At 38.6% G+C, this 20,612-nt stretch overlaps 2 protein-coding genes across 5 annotated transcripts; one reads left to right on the top strand and one right to left on the bottom strand.

Annotated features, from left to right (window-relative positions):
- Positions 1-194: 194 nt before the first annotated feature.
- On the top strand, positions 195-3,376 carry LOC113723017 (CASP-like protein 4A1). 4 transcript variants are annotated; one of them, XM_072059137.1, is made up of 3 exons: positions 195-1,384; positions 1,557-1,692; positions 2,756-3,053. In XM_072059137.1, the coding sequence occupies exons 1-3, from the start codon at positions 822-824 to the stop codon at positions 2,831-2,833; spliced, it is 777 nt and encodes a 258-aa protein (XP_071915238.1). In that variant the 5' UTR covers positions 195-821; the 3' UTR covers positions 2,834-3,053. The 4 variants fall into 4 exon arrangements, with proteins under 4 accessions (XP_071915238.1, XP_071915237.1, XP_071915239.1 ...); XM_072059136.1 differs by having other exon boundaries at positions 196-1,384; positions 2,989-3,376; XM_072059138.1 differs by lacking the exon at positions 2,756-3,053 and adding an exon at positions 1,863-2,238 and having other exon boundaries at positions 199-1,384.
- Positions 3,377-9,288: 5,912 nt separating this feature from the next.
- Positions 9,289-11,255, bottom strand: LOC113722825 (RNA exonuclease 4-like). The gene is made up of 7 exons (XM_027246048.2): positions 11,221-11,255; positions 10,941-11,092; positions 10,686-10,816; positions 10,389-10,600; positions 10,077-10,283; positions 9,877-9,957; positions 9,289-9,738 (listed from the first exon to the last, which is right to left on the bottom strand). Exons 1-7 carry the CDS (start codon positions 11,253-11,255, stop codon positions 9,483-9,485), a joined length of 1,074 nt encoding a protein of 357 aa, XP_027101849.1. The 3' UTR covers positions 9,289-9,482.
- Between the last annotated feature and the right edge of the window lie 9,357 nt (positions 11,256-20,612).

Genomic DNA, 20,612 nt, shown 5'->3' with positions numbered 1-20,612 from the left:
GGAGGGAAGGATTTAAAAAGGTCAAGAAAAAACAGAAGAGATGTCAAAAAAAACAGAAGGGACTGAACCACCTACCGACTCAGGTGAGTGCACTTGTCTGGAAGCCACTTGAAATGGCTCGCCATATTTTGTGGCCAATGGTGCCTCAGTGGTTTCTTCTAAGTAATACTTTTTTTTTTTTTTTTTGTCATCACTGTGGGTATTCGGGTCTACACCCGACTAATCCCACAGCGCTACAGCAGAGCGGGCCCGACCGATGCTGAAGAAGATAACAACTGGATTGCTGCCCGGGATCGAATCCAGGTGAAACTCACCTAAGGAGGCTACTTCAACCAGCAGACCAACCCAGCGTGTGCTTCTAAGTAATACTTGAAGCATCGAATCTGGTGGTTCTCTATTCCAAATTAAATACTATATATAACAATTTGTGTAGAGCAGTCGGTCCAGTCATAGTCTCTCACACACATACGCCCGCACAGTCAGACACCCGTGGGGATCGAAATCTTTAATTACAAATTTAAATTAGGTAAATACAGGGGGCGGTCGGAACCTGACGGATCAGGTATTTGCAATTGGTCTTCGAAAGCATGAGTGCCAAAACCGTCGTTGTCTTCGGCCTTGGGCTTCCGGGTGGGGTCAGGACTCAGGAGGGCGGTGCTGCGTGTTTTTTCCATTATTCAAAGGTCTTACTCTTCACTCTTCATTCCTTACCGCCTTCGAATTAATCATCTAGCATTCCAATTCCGCGCTACCAAAAGCTAATAATTCCAGATTCACTCCAAATCCTGAACTCACTCGAACACTAGTAGTAGAACAAAACTATGGACAACTCGAGAAAGTCGAGCATCAGCTCCGACAAAGAAGATTTACATGTGGTGGATTCCTCCAATCGTGATAGCGAAGAGTTTAAGCCACCCTCGCTGCCGACAAGGTCTCCGGATTACTCACCCGAGGGATCATCAATTTCCTCGGATCACACATCTCTTACTCATGGGTCCTCCCCAATTCCAACCCCGAGAGAGGACCAAACCTCCCCGCCGCACAGCCCACCTGGAAAATTGCCTCCTAAGCCTCGGCTGCCAGCGCCGGCTATCAATCGCTACGTCGTAGGCGAGCCCTTCTCAGTGTCCAAGATGGCAGATTCAGGTGGGCAAGGAGGAAGGGTGGAGGACGGTCATGAGCAGGTTAAAGCAAGTAGCGGACGCAGGTTTCGACCGTCTCTTTGGATTCCGAGGAGGGCAAAGACAGAGCAATTGATGAAGAAGGCGGCGTTGGGGTTTAGGGCTTTTGGGTTTTTGTTCTCATTGGTTTCCTTTTCCGTCATGGCTGCCGATAGACATGAAGGTTGGGCACTTGATTCATTCGATCGTTACAAGGAATTCAGGTCTCTCAACTAGAATGAGTAGTACTCTCTCTTTTGTTAAATTATATCATTACTTACTAGTTAATATAGCTGGTATGGTCTAGTATCGTATGTGACTCTGTTAGTCTGCTGAAACTTTGTACCATAAAGTAGTAAGAAGCATTGAAAATTTTTTGCAACCAATATATGTCAGGTACTGTATGACAGTGAATGTGATCGCATTTCTGTACTCCGGAGCACAGGCCGTGGATCTGGGCTACCAGTTATGCGCTTCCAAGTCAAGGCTTCTGCACCGTTTTCGACACCCTATTGATTTTGCTCTTGACCAGGCAAGTCCATATCATTTTCATTATTCCCGATGGCTGATCATTTAGTTATTGAACTTTCTCTTGTTTCTTTCTTACTACTTCCAAGAATTCGTTGTTAATGTTTTTGTTGCATGCTTTATAGGAGTTTTTTTTTTTGAGTATCTAGGGAGTCTGATTACTTGTTTTACTAGGCACTGGTTATTTTGCCAAGGTAAATTGGGGGCATTTGAAGGAATGTTAATCAGGGACCACACGGTAGTGGTGATGGTGTTCTCTTCATTTAATGTCCAAATTATGATAATGGTAATCGATTGAGTAGAAGAAAAGGGGACACCTTGGATTGGGTCATTCGTGTGGTTTTGAGGTGGGTGGAAGAAATAATTGTTGCCGTGTTGCAACGTTCAAGGGTCTTTCGTAGGCCTTAGTCCGACCTTAAATGGAGTTTTAGTACTAGTAACCTTGTATTTTTCCTATCGCTTTTATGTGGGTCATAATACACTTGGCTGATATTCCCCCACAGCATTAACAGTGGCTGGAATTGGAAGTTGCTACTTTTTGCCGAGGGTCCATGCTTCTAGTTCTAAAACTATCGCTTTTGCTGGTAGATTCTCTGCTTCGTGAAATTATCTAACACGGGATACTGCATTTTTAAATTCTAAAATGATGGAAACTAGTGACAGGACTAGTTTTATAAGCTTTCAAAAGAGAGAGATCAGCAATAAGCAGAAGGCAAAAGAAGAAGGAAGAACCTGATCTTTTTCTTGCAATGTTTCAAGGGTCCAATGATGCTTTAGTATTTGCACCTTTTCCATGTTTCCGTTGCATGATATAAGTAACCTACTTGCTTTCTGCACTTCCTCATCATGGTGCTCTAATAATATTCTCTTGGTTGTCAACACCGTTTGATTTAGCCTGGTTTAGAACGGCAGACTTTAAACAATTAAAACTTGGGGCAAATTTTCACCTGCATCGGGCAGATTGTTTCTAGGATCTTGTATACAGGAGGACAAAAGAGGCTGCTCTGTAAAGAGTACTTGTACAAACTTTTCAAGTTTTATTTATTCAGCCTTCTGTTATTTACCAGACTCCAAGACAATTACATCAGTCTGATCTGCCGGACCTGCCTTCAATTCGGAAGCTTCTAATCAAAGCTTTAATCTAGAAAGAATAATGATATGTTTTACTAGGCGTTTCTTTCTTTTCCATTTTGTTGGATTAAATGAAACAAGCTGATCTTCCATCTTATTATGGGCCAAAACTTAGTGGCGATAGAAATGGTTTGAAATTTTCAGATGATATCGTATCTTCTAATATCAGCATCATCTTCTGCTGCTACTCGAGTTGAGGACTGGGAATCAAATTGGGGCAAGGACAAATTCCCAGATATGGCAAGCACGGCTGTGTCAATGTCCTTCCTTGCATTTGCGGCCCTAGCTTCCACTGCTCTCATATCTGGCTATGGCCTTTGCACGTCCAGACAGATGTAGTATTTAGTTTTTCTGGATATATGTGATGTTCTTTTATAGTATATACAACCGGGACTAAACTCTTGCTATAAAGGATGCCTGAATTGTGTATATCTAGGTGGATTTTTCTTCCTTACAAATGGTTTTTTTTTTTTTTTATAACGAATAGGACGACTTTAATACAACTCTGATAATACAGTGCTTTTTCGAAGATGTATACCAAATTTTTTTTTTGGCTATTGCTGCCTTGTGAAATATATTTTTGTGTTGATAAATGCAGTTATTTTAGTTGTTGAAGAAATTTTGTGGACAGTTAATATTGTTGGTTCAGAAGGAACCAGCCGTGTTGAAATTGCAGTTTGTAACTCAGCTACTTGAGTTGCGGGCTGAGCTTCGGACACTCGCACCGACTCACAGTCACGGGAGAGGGTTGTGGATGTGGAGCAAGCAATGTCGACCGAGTTCGCCTTCCGTTTCCAATTTCTCAGTCCTCGATCCTTCTTCCTCCTTGAACCCGCCATCTCCGCCACCTCAGCGGCAAAACACTACTCCCAATTTCCCTGAAGTTAAAAAAATCAACGATGAAGATCCCCTTCTTGCAAAATCAAGCCTTCATCTCTCCGAATCATCAATAAATAGCACATACTCTGTCATCTCAAAATTACTCTCTTATGCCTCAGTCTTTCTTCCCTTCCTTCACAAAAGACAGCCCTCTAAGGTAAAGAATTAAAAAATTTAATGTGTGAAATAAAAATTGAATTGTGTGGTACGAAATACTAAGAGAGATTAAACGAAATAAAACTATGTCGCAACAAAAAAAAAAAACCGCATTACATCAAGTAAATGAATGCTTTCGCAATTGTGAAAGAGCATTCAAGCGTAATTATAAATTGCAAATGGCCACACATTCTAGTAGTATGTGTTAAGTAAATAATCATTCACTAGAGCATATTGATACAGAAGTTGGGCTTCCATTCTATTTGACAAATGAGCTTAAGCCCTCAGGCGAGTGGGCACTGGGTGAAACTCTAAACAAGGCAAATTCAAGGCCCAATTCTAGTAGAAGGGCATTGGGTGAAACACAAGCGGAAAAACAAGCAAATTCAAGACCCAATTCTGACACCAGATAAAGAAGTTGAATTTCTATTTCAAAATCAATTGGCAATTAATGGGAGATGCTCAACATCTCAAAAACAAGTTGTTAATTGTTCTTTTACAGCCACAACGAGTCATTAATTCGTGGTTCTGTTACTTCTTGCACAATTGTTCTTTCACAGCCACAAACCAGGCATTAATTCATTTTACTCTCAATTTCTTGTCCAGCCACCGTTTGATGCTCATTCCCCATTTCCACTCAAGATTGATCCGGGGGCGTGGCGCTGGGGAAATTGCACAAAAAGCAATGATAAAGTGAAAAAAATTGATCTGCGAGATCTGAATCTCTTTCCCACTAAGTTTCTGCGGCGTGTAATGAGGCAATCAATACCTTGACAGCGTAAACGAAGGAAGCAGATGAGGGAGGTGAAAGGCACGGGCTAAGAGATTCGTGTCACCATTATTTTATTTTTGCGATAACTTCCCCACTTCAGCTTCTATCTCTGTTAGGTATCTGCTACCTCCGTTCCTGTCCCAAATCGAAACTCTCTCTCAGTTGATTCTGTTCACATACCTTATCGCCTAGCCAATGGCAGTTGATTATTGTTACTCTCAAGTGATTCTTCCCTTTTATCCATCCCACTTCGAAAGATTGTGGGGTAGTTACCCTGGGTTTAAGGTCCTCAGCCGCACTTTCAATTATCAATTGGCTGAATGGTATTGGTTTGTGAGCTCCACCTTAAATTGTGTTCTGCACCAAGATTTCGATTATCTCTGAGTGTTAATCTAACTTTGTTGTGTGTTTTCCAGTAATTTCGATTGTTGAAAAAAAGTGATTCTTCCCTTTTATATTTATTTTGTAATGACAAAATTAGTTAAGCCAAAATGCTCTTCACCATAGCCGGGAAATCTTAAAGAAAGCCAAGATGTTAAATTTTGAAGCAAAAAAAGGATGATTTTGCTTTTACAATTTTTGCAGCAAAGAAGATGCTAGTCGTCTTGATTGCAGGGAAGAGGGATATTTTCTTCTTCCATTCAGGGGTTGGGGTACTTCAACAATTTTTTAGATCAATCATGGGAAGCTGATGGGAAAATATATAGTAGAACCGACTAGAACAGGTGACTGTGATTTTGTGAATTTACATTGCATTAGTGTCTGTCATCAAACCATTACTACTCTCTGCATTACCATCATTTAGATAAACTTGCAGTCCAATCAAACTAAAAAAGATTCTGGCACTGATTTGATAAGGGTACGGATACTCGATCCACTGATTATTAAATTATTAATGAGTCTCTCTCGAAAGAATCTCTGTCTCGATATATAATTATTATTGTTATTATATGGCCAAAAACTTGCACAGACACGTTCGTCTTAAAGCAAGTCGCGCGAAATATAACTACATTAATTATTGCGAGGTGTCGATTTTGTTCACTCAACTTTTTCATTAAGAAAAAATGTTATTGAATTAGTAAATTTGTATCGTTTTAGTCACTTCGTCCGTTTATACTGTTAGGAGAGACGGAAAATAACTTTTTAAGAAACAATTTTATCTACACAACTTTTGTGGAAAAAATTTCGTCTGATAAATGAAGAGACAATAGTGGAGTTTTGAATGTTGGTAAAATTTTTGACAAAATAAACAATGGATGAGAAAAGTTGCAGTATTAATCTAGCAAAATCAAAGTAATCAATGAAAAGAATAAAAAAATCGACCAAAGATGAAGATTAGCAGTAGCCATCAATTTGCAGCCTTCCAAACTTGTGTCCTTGCTAGGCCCCCCAAATCCACATTGATGCATTAACAATTGTCCAGGTTCTAACAAAAACAACAATGACCATTTTTTTCCTATTCTTTCTTCCAAGTTTCTCATTCAGATTTTTTACTTGAACCTCCATTTTCTCAACTTTGTTTTGCAACTTGAGAACTTGCTGCCGCAAAGTTTCATTCTCAATTTCCAACCTATTTACTCTCCTTAAAAGACCAGGTATGACTTGTTTGGAACGCTCACACATTTCATCATCATACCAATTCCAATAACCACAACCATCAATCTATAAAAAAATTGTCCAAATTCTTTTTAGCCGATAAATGTCCAAAAAATTAAACATAAACTTAATTTAACGAATTTCTTACATCTTCACACACTTACCTCGCCTTTAGCACATTCAACATATCTCCTTACCGGGTTCCTATCAATCCATGAAATCTTCAAATTGGTTTTAGTACCACAAGAACAGATCGCGGTTGTTTCCTTGCGTTTTTCTCTCATGAAGCTTAAACACATTCCCAGCAAATTGCAGCTGCTTGTATTGCTCCTCCTACTCCATATTTGAGGACAAATCTATTAGAGGGTAAGGGTTTGTACTTTCTAATTGAACTTGAGAGTTGTTTAACACATTTGAGAGCAATTTATGTTGAAGAGATTTAAGGAAAAGACTGTACAAATGAAATTGCTCCTCAAAAAGTTATTTTCCATCTCTTATGATAGTATAAATATACGGAGTGATTAAAACGATACAAATTTATTAATTCAGTGATATTTTTAGCTAATAAAAATATTTAGTGACTAAAACCTTCATCTCGCAATAGTTTATTGACATTTCGCACAATTTGCTCTTCGTTTTACGGGGAGCGCGAAGCACACAATCTGTCCCCCAAAGGGGAAAAGGAAGAAAAAACAAATTCCCGGTTTGACAAAGTCAGTCGACAACTACAAATTGAAAGCTGCAACTGCAAGACTCATGCATAGTTTGAGGCATTTGCCATCCCCCAAATAACATACATAGAAAGAAAGAAAGAAAGAAATAGTAGCAAGTAGATCTCAGCCAAATTATTCGGCCATGGCAACCGGTACTCCAGTTAACATCCCCTCTAAAATGAAGGCCTGGGTCTATGGCCAACCTCGGTTGATGTTCCTGACGTAAATGATGACCAGGTTTTGATCAAAGTAGTTGCTGCGTCCCTGAATCCAGTCGACTTCAAACGCATGGCTGGATCATTCGAGGCCACTGATTCTCCTCTCCCGGTAAACCTCCTTTTTTTTTTTTTTAGCTTTTTGTTTTAGTCACTAGATAGTCCTTGTGTGGATTTACTGTGTTTTTTTTTATCAGGTAGACTGTTGCGGGATATGATGATGTCGCGGACGTGGTAGTTAGAGTTTTTTTTTTTTTTTTGAAAAGAAGTGGTAGTTAGAGTTGGGATCGAAGTGAAGGAATTCAAGGTCGGGGATGAAGTATATGGAGAAATTCACGAGCATGCCCACCACCCAAAGGATTGTGGGTCACTGGCGGAGTACACTGCAGTGGATGAGAAGGTTTGGGTTTCGCCGAGGCAGCTAGTCTTCCTCTAGCCGTTGAAACAGCGTGCGAGGGCCTTGAAAGCGCTGGCTTTTCAGCTGGTAAATCAATTCTTGTTCTAGGTGGTGCTGAACTTCCAGTACTTTAAAACACCTAGTGAAAATCAGCTCTAATTGGTCAGTTCCAAAGAATTCGTGATAAATGATAATTATTGAGAATCAATCAACAAGAAGTGGTAGCAGTACTGTACTAAGTCATCCTTGGCAGAGACAACCAAAATTTTTTTTTTTTTTTTTACTTTATGTATCAATGAAAATTTCATATTTGGCTGAACCTTCATAGCAATTTTACGTTTGGCTTTTGAGTTATTAGATCAATTAAAAGTAGTTCTGAAGATTGACCTTTGATCAGAACACGACGATAATTCATGCATTGACTGAAACGGTTTCTTGATCCGAGGCAGGTGGCAAAGAATGTGTTTGGTGCATGCAGAGCGGCAGCAACTTGTAGGTGCTGATTTTGGCAATCGACTACAGGAAGAACAAGTATGAAGATTTGCCAGAGAAATTTGATACCGTTGGTAAGAATGAATCCTAAGCAATCAAATCAGTCTCTTGCTCTCTGTTTACTGCAGCACGTAAAAGTTTCTGGTGCTAGTAAATCAAATGAGCAGGTGAGAGTGGCAGGGGTATCGAGGCAGTAAAAGAAGGCGGAAGGGAAGGGCGGTGACAATCTGGCCGGCGGGGCCAGTGGTTCCCTTCCCCCTGCTAGTCATAACGTGTTTGTGGTCACTTCAACCGTCTCCGTCTTAAAGAAACTCAAACCTTTCATAGAGGAGGAGAAGCTGAAGCCGGTGATTGACCCTAAAGGCCCATTTCCCATTGAAGCATTTTCCCATATTCAAAGTGGCAGAGCTACCGGCAAGGCGGTATATATCCAATGCCCTGATCTCACGAATCATTGCCCTCTCCAGTCCCCGGAGTGGACGCATCATAACCTTTTTCACTACACCTATTAAATAGTAAGAAGGATTCTAGATTGCCTTTCTTTCTTTTCTCTTTTAATATGCTGCCACTAGTAGTTTGGTAAGAGACACGTACCGGAATAAATTTTTTTAAAAAAAGATAATCGGCGGTTTCTGCTTGTGCACTAATAATAATATAGAAAAGTAATTGCTAGCTAGTAAGTAGTTCTGTTAAGTACGTGTAATTGCGACCGGTTCAGTAGCCTCCTCTTCAGGAGCAAGGTCCCGTGTTCGACTCTCTTCCCGTATCACGCTGAAATCTTTGGGGCGGGCTCTTCCAGGGGGATTAGTCTGATCAATTGACCAAGATACCACCAGTCGGAAAAAAAAAAAAAGAAAGTACGTGCAATTGCAAGTTTGCTAGTCCTATTTCTTTTTATATTCTGTAGCAAAAACGCCAAAACATTTCCTTTTCAACGTGTCTCTTAACTTTGACTACCTGAAATGGCATTCCTCCATTTCAAGTATTATCCATCACATATGCGGCTCGCAAACTTTTTTTTTTCCCTTTTGCTTCTTTTTTTTTTTTGTTTGTTTTCCATTCCCCCCCCCCCCCCCAACCCCCAAAAAAAAAAAAGAAAAAAGAAACTCCCCTTTAACGGAATGAGTGGGGAGTAGAGTCCGGTTGACTTTTCCAAAGTTAGTAGAATCCGTCAGACGAACAATAGTAGTATAAGTTACGTCATCGTGTTGCTGCACTCTAAGTCTAAGGAAGGAAAACAAAACAAGAATGAGGTGGCAGTAAAAATTTATTATATTGATAAATTGGATCAAGCAGCATGTTACATGATGGATGCTGCATCATCCGATACTATAACAGAGAATATAATGACGGATTAAATGCTAAGTTGTAGTTATTGGTGTGTAGATCAAATTTTGCGGCATGAAGCAAATAACAATCTTCACTTCTTCTATACATAATGCTTCAAGAATTGGTGTGGCTGGTTCTGGAGTCCAAGCACCAGCAATAATAGTCAGACCTTGAGATCTCTAGCAATTTTTCAGGAGTCATCCTCTCGAGCTCGTTCTGTCGCCATGACGCAAAATTGTTGCGGTTCTGGGGGTCGGTAGCAAGAGGGCAGTCCTCCGTATCGTGATTCTGTGATCTCATTCTCATGTAGAGCCTCAGTGTAGCAACGCAGTCTTCATACGGATCTTGCTGGCCCGTTTGAATGTCATAGCTGCCCACCACCACCACCAAAAAGAAAAAAACATTTTCCTTAGCAGAGTCCCCAAAAAAAAAATAAAAAAAAAATCATGATGTTGTTATTCTTGATGTAATGTACTACTAACATCCAGACTTTAATTAAGCTACTTACCCAAGGTATGCTTTTGTCAAATACTTGAGCGAGTTGCTAAGCTTGCTGGTTTTCATAAGTGGTGGATATTTGGCCGTGTCCCTGCCAAAAAAATTTTTTTTCAGAAAAAAAAAAGGAGTTTCATAGGCGTCAAAATTGGTGTTCCTGCAGCAAAGTATATATATATAATTGGTGGGCGGCCCCGTAACTAGCTAACTTGCCTGATCATTATCGGTGGATACTCCATTTCCAAACACTTAAGATCGTGATCCAAACCATGTCCCACAAGGACGCGAGCTCTTCCTCCTCTAGAACGGATGTGCCATATTGGTTCCCCGTTGCATAAATAGTCCTGAATCCTTCTCTGCACTTGTTTCAACGGCATCGCTTCCCTTAGAAATTCTGGTCGCAATCCCGTTGTTTCATACCTGCAGAAGAATTTTTCAAAGTCCGTCTCTAGCTAGAGTGCAAATTCACTTTCTATGTGCCTATGTAGTATGTGAATTTTGACGATCTTTTTGTTGCTCCATTACCTGTAGTTTGTGACGGGAAGCTGTGGCTTGACATATGCATGAAAGATTATCCTTTCGTGCTCATCGATGAGGCAAATTCTTGCACACAGATCTAAAGAACCATCGCTACCGCCTCCAACCATTTTGCAAGCCAGGGCGACCACCTTCGCTCTACTGTTGTCCAGCCTTAATTCATCTTGTATGCCCAAATTTGCCAGACGACACAGAACCCCCTACGTACAAAAAACAAAAAAGTTTTACTATTTGTCGTGGAATGGAAATGCGAATATACACCTGAGTTTAATTGTCGTTCCATACATTGTTCGAACGTGAGAATTGGCATGCTTCCCGGTGATTCCAGAGCGCACTGCGACTGCTCAGGACTGTTAAGCAAAGGTCACATCCCCGGTCCTTGAAAATCCTCTCACATTCTGCTTTCGGGAGCGGCCCTGGTTTTGCAATTCAATCCCGCATGTGTCAGAACCAACCACATCAGATCAAATGGAAAAGGCAGAGAGCCGAAAATGGTTGAATAATTACTGTGTTGGCTAGGACAGAAATGATTTAATTAACCTATAAGATGTTCTCTCAGAGATTCAAATGATCGACAATGTTTCCTGCAAATTCCGCACATGGGTTCATGAACCGAATGATAGGATGTCCTCATGTGTTCCACAAGGTGTTCCATTTTGTTGAACTGCCTATAGCATGCAGCGCATTTGTTCCTGAGAGCATCATCATGAAACGCTAAATTATTGCCTCTCTCTTTTTCATGCACAACATGAACCTTTTCATCTTGATCAGGAGGAAACAATAAATAAAAAAGTATTCAATAGCACGGTAGAGATTTTACCTCAGAGTCTCAGAAGACTCGTGTCTGCTGTCCATACCGAACTGATCTCACGGCTAACAATGCACCAGTGCTTAAGTGGAGAAGAGAGGCAGCAGTTTTCAGCAAGAAAGCTTAAAGGTTACAAGGTATTTATATCAGTTGGAAAGAATATTATTCTTTCCAACCTGAGGATAAAAAGAAAAAGATACCTGGATGGTCAAGACCGCCATTCCCTTCGAGTCACGCCAATCCTGGACCTCAGAGTCTCAGACGATCCCTCCATTCTATCTCTTTTTCTCTTTCTTTCTCACTGTAGAAATTAGAAGTTAGAATTAGAATTAGAATACGCCCTGTATAACTTAACCATGTCACGTTGGCGGGCACATTCGTTGTCATCCAATTTCTGGGGGCCCACATCGAGCAGACACTAGTACTAGAATCTTTATAATGTTAATGAATCACGTCTGCACCAGATTGATCAAGTAATAATTACCAAGTTACTACTACCAGCTACTGGTAGCACCAAGTATGCATGACTGCCCTATGAGAATCAAAGGCATAATAATACTCCATACTTCTGCATGCATGTCCTTTTCTTGGCTGATGTAGCAGAAGAATGTGTTGGACAGTCAGTCGTGGAAACTAAGGACTAATATTATTATTAGTTGGTCTTTTTTTTGACAGAGTGGTGCTGCTCAAATTCTTTCTTGCGTACGGAATAAGTTTAGATAAGGTCAAAAGCTGCAGTATACTGAACAGATTGAGTCTTGAACTGTTGATCGACATAAATTCCAAAAGAGTATTTGGACAGGAGCGATGAACTTGGAATTGAACGGTCAATGAATGTTGATCAGAAAGTGCACACAGGAAATGGGGTTTTACATAAAAAAGTTAAAACTGAGGTTCAAACGGTACAAATCACTTTCGGCAGTGCCGCAAAAGCGGCTGAGGCAGGTGATAAGGGAGGTATTCAAGGCAAGCTGCTAATGAGGAATTGAGAATGGGCAGCTTCTTTACAGCACATTTGTGCACCCACGGTGTTTCTGTGGCAGAATCATTGTTCATTTTCTTTAAAAAAAAAAAGTAGTTTACATTTTTAAGATGAATTAAGAATATACAAAGCCAAGAGGGTTGAAGATCAACGTTCAAAAATTCTAGTGCAATGGCATAGCTCGTTAAATGTTGACTAAAACGTAATGGGCGACCGTTGAAGGCTGAAGGCCACAAGCCTGTTTCAACTTCAAGCATGGGGGAGTGGGACTGGGCAACGCAGAGACAGACAGAGAGTTGCTCATGGTTTTGACTTTGGCTGGGGAAGGTAACAAGTGACAACAAGTAGAACAAGAGTAGAAGATGACCCATATCTTTTTGACTAAGGTGGGCTCAACATATTCCAGCTTTGAAGATACCTTCTGAAAAGATCAATCTTGAGAATATTTCAGGACATGATTGATTCTGTGGTCCATTTCCTAATTTCACTGTTTCCATTAAAATAATTATCTGCTTGGAGAGTACATAATGAGCTCAATTGTAAAATGCATTCTAGACTTTCTTTGAGTTGCAAAGTGCCCCTGAAACTATCAATTCCAACGTTATACGCCCTTGTATTATCAATTTTTCGCGATATACTACAATCAATCTGCTGCTAGGGGAACTTTAATGATGGGGCAAAATGTCCTTGAATTTAGTGAAAAAGTCAGTAATATCCCTGAATGTAGCTAAGTGGCCAAAACGTCCCAGTAAATTATTCACAAACATCCTAGAGAAACAAAAGTGAGTTCTCTTATTAACCCTACCAACTTTCTGAGCAGAACATACAGTTCTTTTTTTTTTTTTTTGAACTTGAACATACAGCTCCTTTGTATGGAAAGTTGTTTGTTTTGAGAAAGTACAGCGTTACAAGCATAACAAATAATCATTTTCCTGGTACTGTATGGCCTATAATGCAATCACGAAGAGAATTTGCGAAAGAAGACATCAATTACTGCTGTTCTTCATGAAGTCGTAGTAATTACATAAAATGGAGGTCTTTACCAGTCTTCCTATCATGGTGATTGTCTGCTAAGGAATCTTTAGCCTTTTGTCTATCTTTTGAACTTTCAGACGTTTTAAAACCTGTCAACTTCCCTCCTTAAACTAATTATATGTGATACCCGTCTTTCCAACCCAAAAAAAAAAAAGTGATACCCGAACCATATGAATCTGTGTATAGTTAGGCGCTGCACCTTACGACCCAGTGATAACATCATGAGGCTAGTTGATGTAAATAAGGTATTACAACAAAAAGTTCAGATTAAAATACGAGAGCTAGCCCAAAGGTAGCTTTTATTCTCTCAATCAGCGGTAAAGGAAAGAAGAGTAAGGAAAGTGATCTCTGTCCATGTCGTGTTGGTCGGTCATATATACATACGTATGGAAGAAGAAGAAATGGAAAACTAACGTATTGTTTGGAGAAAAAGAAGGAAAAGGTATTCTCTTTCTCTCCTCTAAACCAATCCAAACACAAAACACCTAATCTCTCTTATTCCTTTCTTTTCCTCGATCCAAACAATGGTTAAGGTTTAACTTTAGCGGGCAAAAGATCCTGCGAATTGATCTCTAAGATACGTGAAACCTAATACTGTAGTTAATCGTGTTTTTCATTAACGAAATAAACTTATTAAGCACTCAAATGTTTGATGGTGGATTGTTTTTAGAGGAAATAGAAGGACATTAAAAGAATCATTCTATTAAGAATCATCTTCTTTTTCTATAAGGGCAAATTATCCAATTGGCCCTTGAACTCTTTGTTTAGGTAAAAATAAGCCCCTCATCTATTTTTTGCTGACTTTAAGCCCTCGAACTTGTAAAATTGGACACCCGTGATCCTTTTAGCCAGTTTCTCCGGTTTTGCAACCGGAAGGCCAATTCACACGAATGCCAGTGTGCTTTTTCAAAGGGCATTTTTGTCCGCATCTTTTAAGCAAAAAGGGAACAACTTCTCCTTCTTTTTTCCATTTCTGCAAAACCTCTCGAACCTGGGGTGGTAGTGCTGGGCTGGGGTCGAAGAGGTATGGTTTTTGCATGAGGCCCGTGGATCGAGAACCTGGGATTGTCCAGTGAAAGTGGGTCTGATGGGGCTATTGATTCTGAAGTGCATAAGAAGGATGGTGGTGAGCTTAAAAAGTCAGAAAATGGAAAGAGAAAATTTTCACCCATCATATGGGATAGAGATGGAGATGGCAAAAAAGTGACTCGAATTGTTAAGGCGAGGACTTCCCCAGCAGCAGCTGCTCTTCCCCCTCAGCTACCCACGCCTACTTCTGGCACTATGTCACCTGATCGCAATCCTGATAGTCGTCAACATATTTCACCTAGTAAAGATATAGTGGTTCAGAATTCTGGGCTGTCACCGAAAAAGGTTACTGAGGACCTCACTTTTCAAATAAATGTTGCTTCTGACTCTCTAATTGGTTTATCTCCTTCAACTCCTGAGGCAGAGGAAGACGAAGCTCACTGGAGTAAAAATGACGGAGCAGTGACAGTAGATGATGATTACTATATGCCAGCACGTAATATAAAATCCTCTAGCTGGGCAAATGAGGCTGAATCATCAGCTGATGAAGGTGAAATTTCTGATGATGAGGAGATGGTTAAATTGAAGAAGAAAAAGAAGAAATCTATTAATGAATCTACTGACACAAGGGGACAGAGGAAATCAGTAACTCCAGAGCTCGGGGAATTGAGGAGAGAAGGTTCAGTGGGAAATAGGGTCAGGTCTTTTGATGAACGTGTTAGATCTTTTAGTGGAGATAGTGATCCTGATGAATTGGACAGGAATGACTACATGGAGGTTGATGAAGATCGTAGTTATGGTGGAACCAGTGGTAGCAATGCGGATACTGGTTCTGATGAAGAACACAACTAGTGGGGAGATTCCTAAGAGCGGTGGTATTACTCTCCTGCAGAGAATGAGAAAAGAGAAAGCGGCGGCAACGAGGGTTTTGCAGAAATAGAGGGAAGAAGAAGGAGTTGTTCCCTTTTTGCTTAGAAGATGCGGACAAAAATGCCCTTTGAAGAAGCACAATGGCATTCATGTGAATTGGCCTTCCGGTTGCAAAACCGGAGAAACTGGCTAAAAGGACCACGGGTGTCCAATTTTACAAGTTCGAGGGTTTAAAGTCAGCAAAAAATAGATGAGGGGCTTATTTTTACCTAGACAGAAAGTTCAAGGGCCAATTGAATAATTTGCCCTTTCTATAATTTACAAGATCGCTATTTAAAAAGTCATTTATACCTGAGACGTATCCATTCAGTCATTCAAGACTTTTACCAATAGACGTGTGTACTAAACAGTAGTATATGTATTGCTCAAAGTCCCAAAAGCATTCACCATTTCTTATTTTGAAGATTTTCTAACACGAGAGAGACGAGAGAGACGTCAATATTGATAATGAATCATAATATTTTTCAATTATCTTTTAACAGAAGAAAGGTAAAACTTAGGCGCCGAAGGATTAACAGGGATCTGAATCTAGAATCTTTAATTTTAAAATTTTAATATTAATCATTAGACTAAAACCTATCGTCAAATCATGAATATCCGAAGGATACAGTTACTACTAAATAGTCAAGGCAATGGATGATTACAGGAATATACGTACATGAAACCGAAGAGCACGATAAAATAATGGGATAATTTCAGAAATCTTCCTTTAAGTTTTTGACAGTCTCACAATCCTCTCCTGTTTTAGAAACCTCTCCTGTGAGGTCATTGGGGTCCAATTGTTACATCAATCATGGAGAAATGACTTAATTACTCACACAACTTAAGAGATATTTTGCAATTATGTTCACATGATTAGTTAAATTGTCATTAATTAGGTTTAACATAAATAATGACAATTTATAAGTTTTTTAAAAAAATTTCTAATATGCCATTACAAAAGGGAGGGGGCCAAATATAGGCATCTTTTTATGATTGATAATTGATATGTGTGAGTAGAAATAATGATTCAAACTTTAGTGATTTTTGTGAAATAAGAGAAATAGAGCTTCTTTAGGCATACCTAAGGATTTAGGAGACTTGAAGAAAAAATTTGCTCTCAAACTTTTCTCAAATTTTTGGTGATTGTGAAAATCTCAAGGTCAACTTCTAAGATTTTTCTGCTCTTAAATTTTGGAAATTTTTATTATTTGATTGCAGATGTTAAGGTAATTCTTGATGGTCATGCTTAACAGTGACCCTACAAGTGAAAATGAATAGCTTGGATCAAACAAAAAAATGAAAAATATGACATTATGTAGTTTGTATTATGTTCTATATGATTCGCTCCATTTGATGATTAGTATTCAATTATAGTTTTTTTTCTTTTTTTATCCTAATTGTTACTTTTATTGCCATAGAAAATAGGTGTTGTTGTTGTATGAAATATTGGTAAAGATTGTTGGTTGTATACTACTGAATTGAAAAACCTTTTGCTGATGATAATTTTTTTCTTATTTGTGATTATTCAACAAATGATCTTTTTTAAATTGAAATATTCTGTAACAAGATTTACATGCTTTGTTTCTCTTGTAGTGGATTATGCAACTGATGTGTTATAATAGATGTAATAGTGTGATATTACACTTGTAATATGTAGATAAGACTTTGCATTGGTAAATTTGTTGTAGAGTTAAAAAGTTGATCTCTTATTTACACCTTATGAATGCAATAATAGTTACACCTCCTCACAATTGATAAAGTTAAAATAGATATATATTATTCGTAGTAAATTAACAACCTAATGCAAAACTTGAAAGTAGGTATGTAATCAAATTATTTTCTCTCTCGTAATGTCAATTTTATATTATTTTTGTATTCGAATTGGTCTGATTTGTTACTAGCTAATAAGTTTTAGGAGAGGTTTCCCATATTTTAAAAACCTCAAGGGAGGACAGTGAGACTGTCAAAGATCTCAGGGGAAGTTTCTGAAATTATCCGTAAAATAATAAATGCCTTGCTCAACCTCTCTACCAATCCAATATGATGCTTCTTCCGGAGTTTCTACATTCTACTGCACTGAGCTTCATTTCAACTTTCAACTCACGACGCAAAGGGCCAAGAAGCATACCAAAATGACAAGGAGTGAAAAGAAGTATAGAACAACCGGTCTTTGGACTGGTGGCTACCACCCAGCCATTAAGGTTTGGTGGGGAATCTTTGCCTCCCACCAAATGCCACATTTAAAGTGGCTTGGCTTCAAAAAATTCAGGCGGTATGTGTAGTGCACCTGTTTGGTCCGGTGGTGATTCAATCCCCTCCGGGTTATCCCTGGGCCTTCTTACGTCCGCCCTCTCCTCCTAATGTAGAATAAATTTTGGTCCACCCTCTCCGACTTGTACAACAGTTATCGTTTTCGAAAAAAAAAAAAAGTTGGCAACCCTCAAGAAGAAAAGAAGCATAGGATTCGTCAACCCTCAAGGTGGTCAAAAAAGTTGGCAAAGGAAAGATAAAATATGCACCTGCACGAGCGAATTGACATATGTGGAATCATGCAATTTTTGTCTGGCCATTTTTATGCCCATCGATGTTGATCGATAGTACTATTATTAGCACAATTCAGGACCGGTCCATATCACCGTCTTTTCAGTTTCTCTTCTTCTTTTTTTTTTTTTTTTCCTTCTTTTATGGGGGCGTGTTTGGGTCACAGGACCAAGAAAAAGAAGTAGGTAGGAGTCGCAAGCTTCTGGTTTTGGGGATGCCAACGTTGCTGATTCCCCAAGTGGTTGAACATTAGCTTGTGTTCTAGGTTCCAACACACGAGGTTCTTTCTAGTTTCTTAAACTTTTGTGTGTGTGCATCGGATCATGATCTAGGAGGTTCTGCGGGATCCCTGGACCACGTCAAAATCAACAAAAGTCAAATGGGCTATGATCTCTCTAGAGTATGCATGACACGAGACAGTAAAGTTTGTGCTACCTTGCTAATTGGGTGTGGTGGTTAACAAAATCAAACGATGGAGATAATAATTGGTTTGTTTAGATAGAAGATTATTTAAAATGATAATTTATTTTAAAAAATATTATAATATTTTTTGATTTTATAATAATTGAAAAATATATTTATAAAATTAAAAAAAAAAAGCGACTTTCATCAAAAGTAGTCGCATGCTCCCAGGTGTATCATATCTATCTCTAGATCAAGGTTTTGACTATGTTCCTTTTTATTTAACGATAGCAACTCGGGAGTTGAAGTCAAATGGAAGCTTGTAAAGGTCAAAAACTTTTTCGAAAACGGGAAGATGCTCTCGAGATCGAACCGACCGATGATGGAAAAGATTTCCAAATAATGCCAGCAGAGGAACGCTTTATCTTTTTTTTCACTTGAGTCAGAGGACCGTTCACTTCCACAATTCAACTTGGCTTGATCGCGAGAAGAGAAACCAGGAGAAATTACTTTAAAGACTACTACTACTACTACATGCTCATTATTAGAAGTACTATATAGTTAATTACTTTTGCTGCTTGGCTCTCAGGATACAGGAAAAATGGTTTTGATCAGTTTATTGTATATCATCAAATTACTTGCTTATTTCCTTTTTTTTAAATATACTCCCTCCGTCCTACTTTGATAGTCCTGTTTTCCTTTTTCGTCTGTCCCAAATTGTAGTCCACTTTCCAATTGAGGAATGTAGTTGTATTTTAATTTTCCTAAAATACCCTTATTCAATGTAAGTTGTTGTTACTATAAACCTACCCCATTTAATGAGAGTTGATTCTTTTTTTACTATCAATTCAAGTTCCTATAAAGTTGTACTCTAATTAATGTGAGAATATTTTAGGAAAATAGCTACCTAAATTGATTGTTCCAACAAAGTTAACTATTTTTTCTTAAACTGTGTGAAAAAAAAATCAGGACTATCAAAGTGGAACGGAGGGAGTATTATTTAACTTTCTTTTAGCAGAACTTTTTTGCAGTGCCTGGGAATTTTTTTTTTTTTTGAGGAATACTAATATCATTTCTTTTTTTAAAAAAAAAAAAGAAGAAGATCAGAGTATTCTGATGAACATTAATTTGCTCCAATGGGAGTATTAATCATTCTATCTGAGATAATATGTTGAAAAATTTTGAACTTCCTTTTTCATCGAGTGACAAAATGATTTTTGCCAACTTCATATTTTGCATTCAGCTTTGCATCAACTACATGATATATCCTCTGGATCCTAAAGATATTTATAAATTTAATGAATCTGGTGTGTGTGAAACCTCAATAATGCAGATCCGAATCTAGTCATACAATGGATGGCTAGGAAACAGGCCTCGATATCGTGTTTTATTGGTAGGTCATAAGCGTTCTTATAACAATCAATGGGCTCGTACGCACTCGAAACCAACGCAGACTGACTCCTGTAGATTGCCCAGTGTTACTCGTCCAATATCTTCTCGGGCTGGGCTTAAATAAACTTCCATATTGGGTAAAAGAAAAGGGAGAATCGTGCAAAATATCCCTCACATTTTACAAAATAATTTTTTTTGTCTCTCACTTTTAAAAGTATAATTTTAAATCCCTTACAATTTTATATTAGTCAAATTTGGTCCCTATCTAGGTTTCTGACTAATTTTGCCCTTAAAAAATGATCACATGCAAGACACGTGGTGGATTCCAACAAAAAAACTAGTTGATAATCTAGGTAGAGACCAAAATTGACCAAAGTGAATTTGTACGGGACATAAAATTACACTTTCAAAAGTGAGGGGAGAACAAAGTCATTTTACAAAATGTGAGAGACTTTTTGAACGATTTTTCTAAAAGAAAAATAAAACTTTTAGCTTTTGTAAAAGATAAGTACTTAATTTTCGAGCTTTTTATGTGAGAACAAAATGTAAAATTGACGGGACTGGACTAAAAAGAAAGAAAGAAAATTGACTTTTTTTTATTTTTTAAAAAAAAAGAAAAGAAAAAGGACTCGACTGATTAAATTGACACATTCTTTTTTTTTTTTTTTTGGGTAGAAACATGAGAGCTACATTTTGTTTAAATGTCAAAGTCAATTGACACATTCTCTGATAGTTAAGGTTTCATCCGCCCAAATTGTTATCCTCCCTACACGCGCCTAAGCTACCACCATCCCCCGAATTTTCTCTTCTTTTGCCTTTTTTTTGGGGGGGGGGGGGGGGGGGAAATATCATGGTTGGATTAAAACGTACACACTTAATCATTTCCTAACAGTTCAATCAGCGTGGTTACGTGGAGGTTTTAGAACTCTTTCGAGAGTTTGGAAGGTTGTAGCATCTGGTTTGTTGGTTGGAAGGCTTCCATCATGAGCCCATTAGATAGCTCACTCCTAGTATATCATTCACCTAATCTGGCGGATAAACGAAGGTGGGATTTCCCTGTAGTATGAAACGAACAACTTAAAATCCCAAAAGGGCACAAAGTTAAAAAAAA

Source organism: Coffea arabica, chromosome 7e, assembly GCF_036785885.1.
Source record: "Coffea arabica cultivar ET-39 chromosome 7e, Coffea Arabica ET-39 HiFi, whole genome shotgun sequence".
Lineage (NCBI taxonomy): Eukaryota > Viridiplantae > Streptophyta > Magnoliopsida > Gentianales > Rubiaceae > Coffea > Coffea arabica.
This window is presented reverse-complemented; position numbering and strand designations above follow the sequence as displayed.

Excerpts from the sequence above, each read along its gene's own strand:
- LOC113723017 (XM_027246284.2), top strand. The coding sequence starts at position 822 with ATGGACAACTCGAGAAAGTCGAGCATCAGCTCCGACAAAGAAGATTTA. Across the intron at positions 1,385-1,556 it reads GATCGTTACAAGGAATTCAG|GTACTGTATGACAGTGAATG; the intron begins GTCTCTCAACTA and ends AATATATGTCAG. Across the intron at positions 1,693-2,963 it reads TTGATTTTGCTCTTGACCAG|ATGATATCGTATCTTCTAAT; the intron begins GCAAGTCCATAT and ends TGAAATTTTCAG.
- LOC113722825 (XM_027246048.2), bottom strand. The coding sequence starts at position 11,255 with ATGGACAGCAGACACGAGTCTTCTGAGACTCTGAG. Across the intron at positions 11,093-11,220 it reads GAGTCTTCTGAGACTCTGAG|GAACAAATGCGCTGCATGCT; the intron begins GTAAAATCTCTA and ends TGATGCTCTCAG. Across the intron at positions 9,739-9,876 it reads TTGACAAAAGCATACCTTGG|CTATGACATTCAAACGGGCC; the intron begins GTAAGTAGCTTA and ends GGTGGTGGGCAG.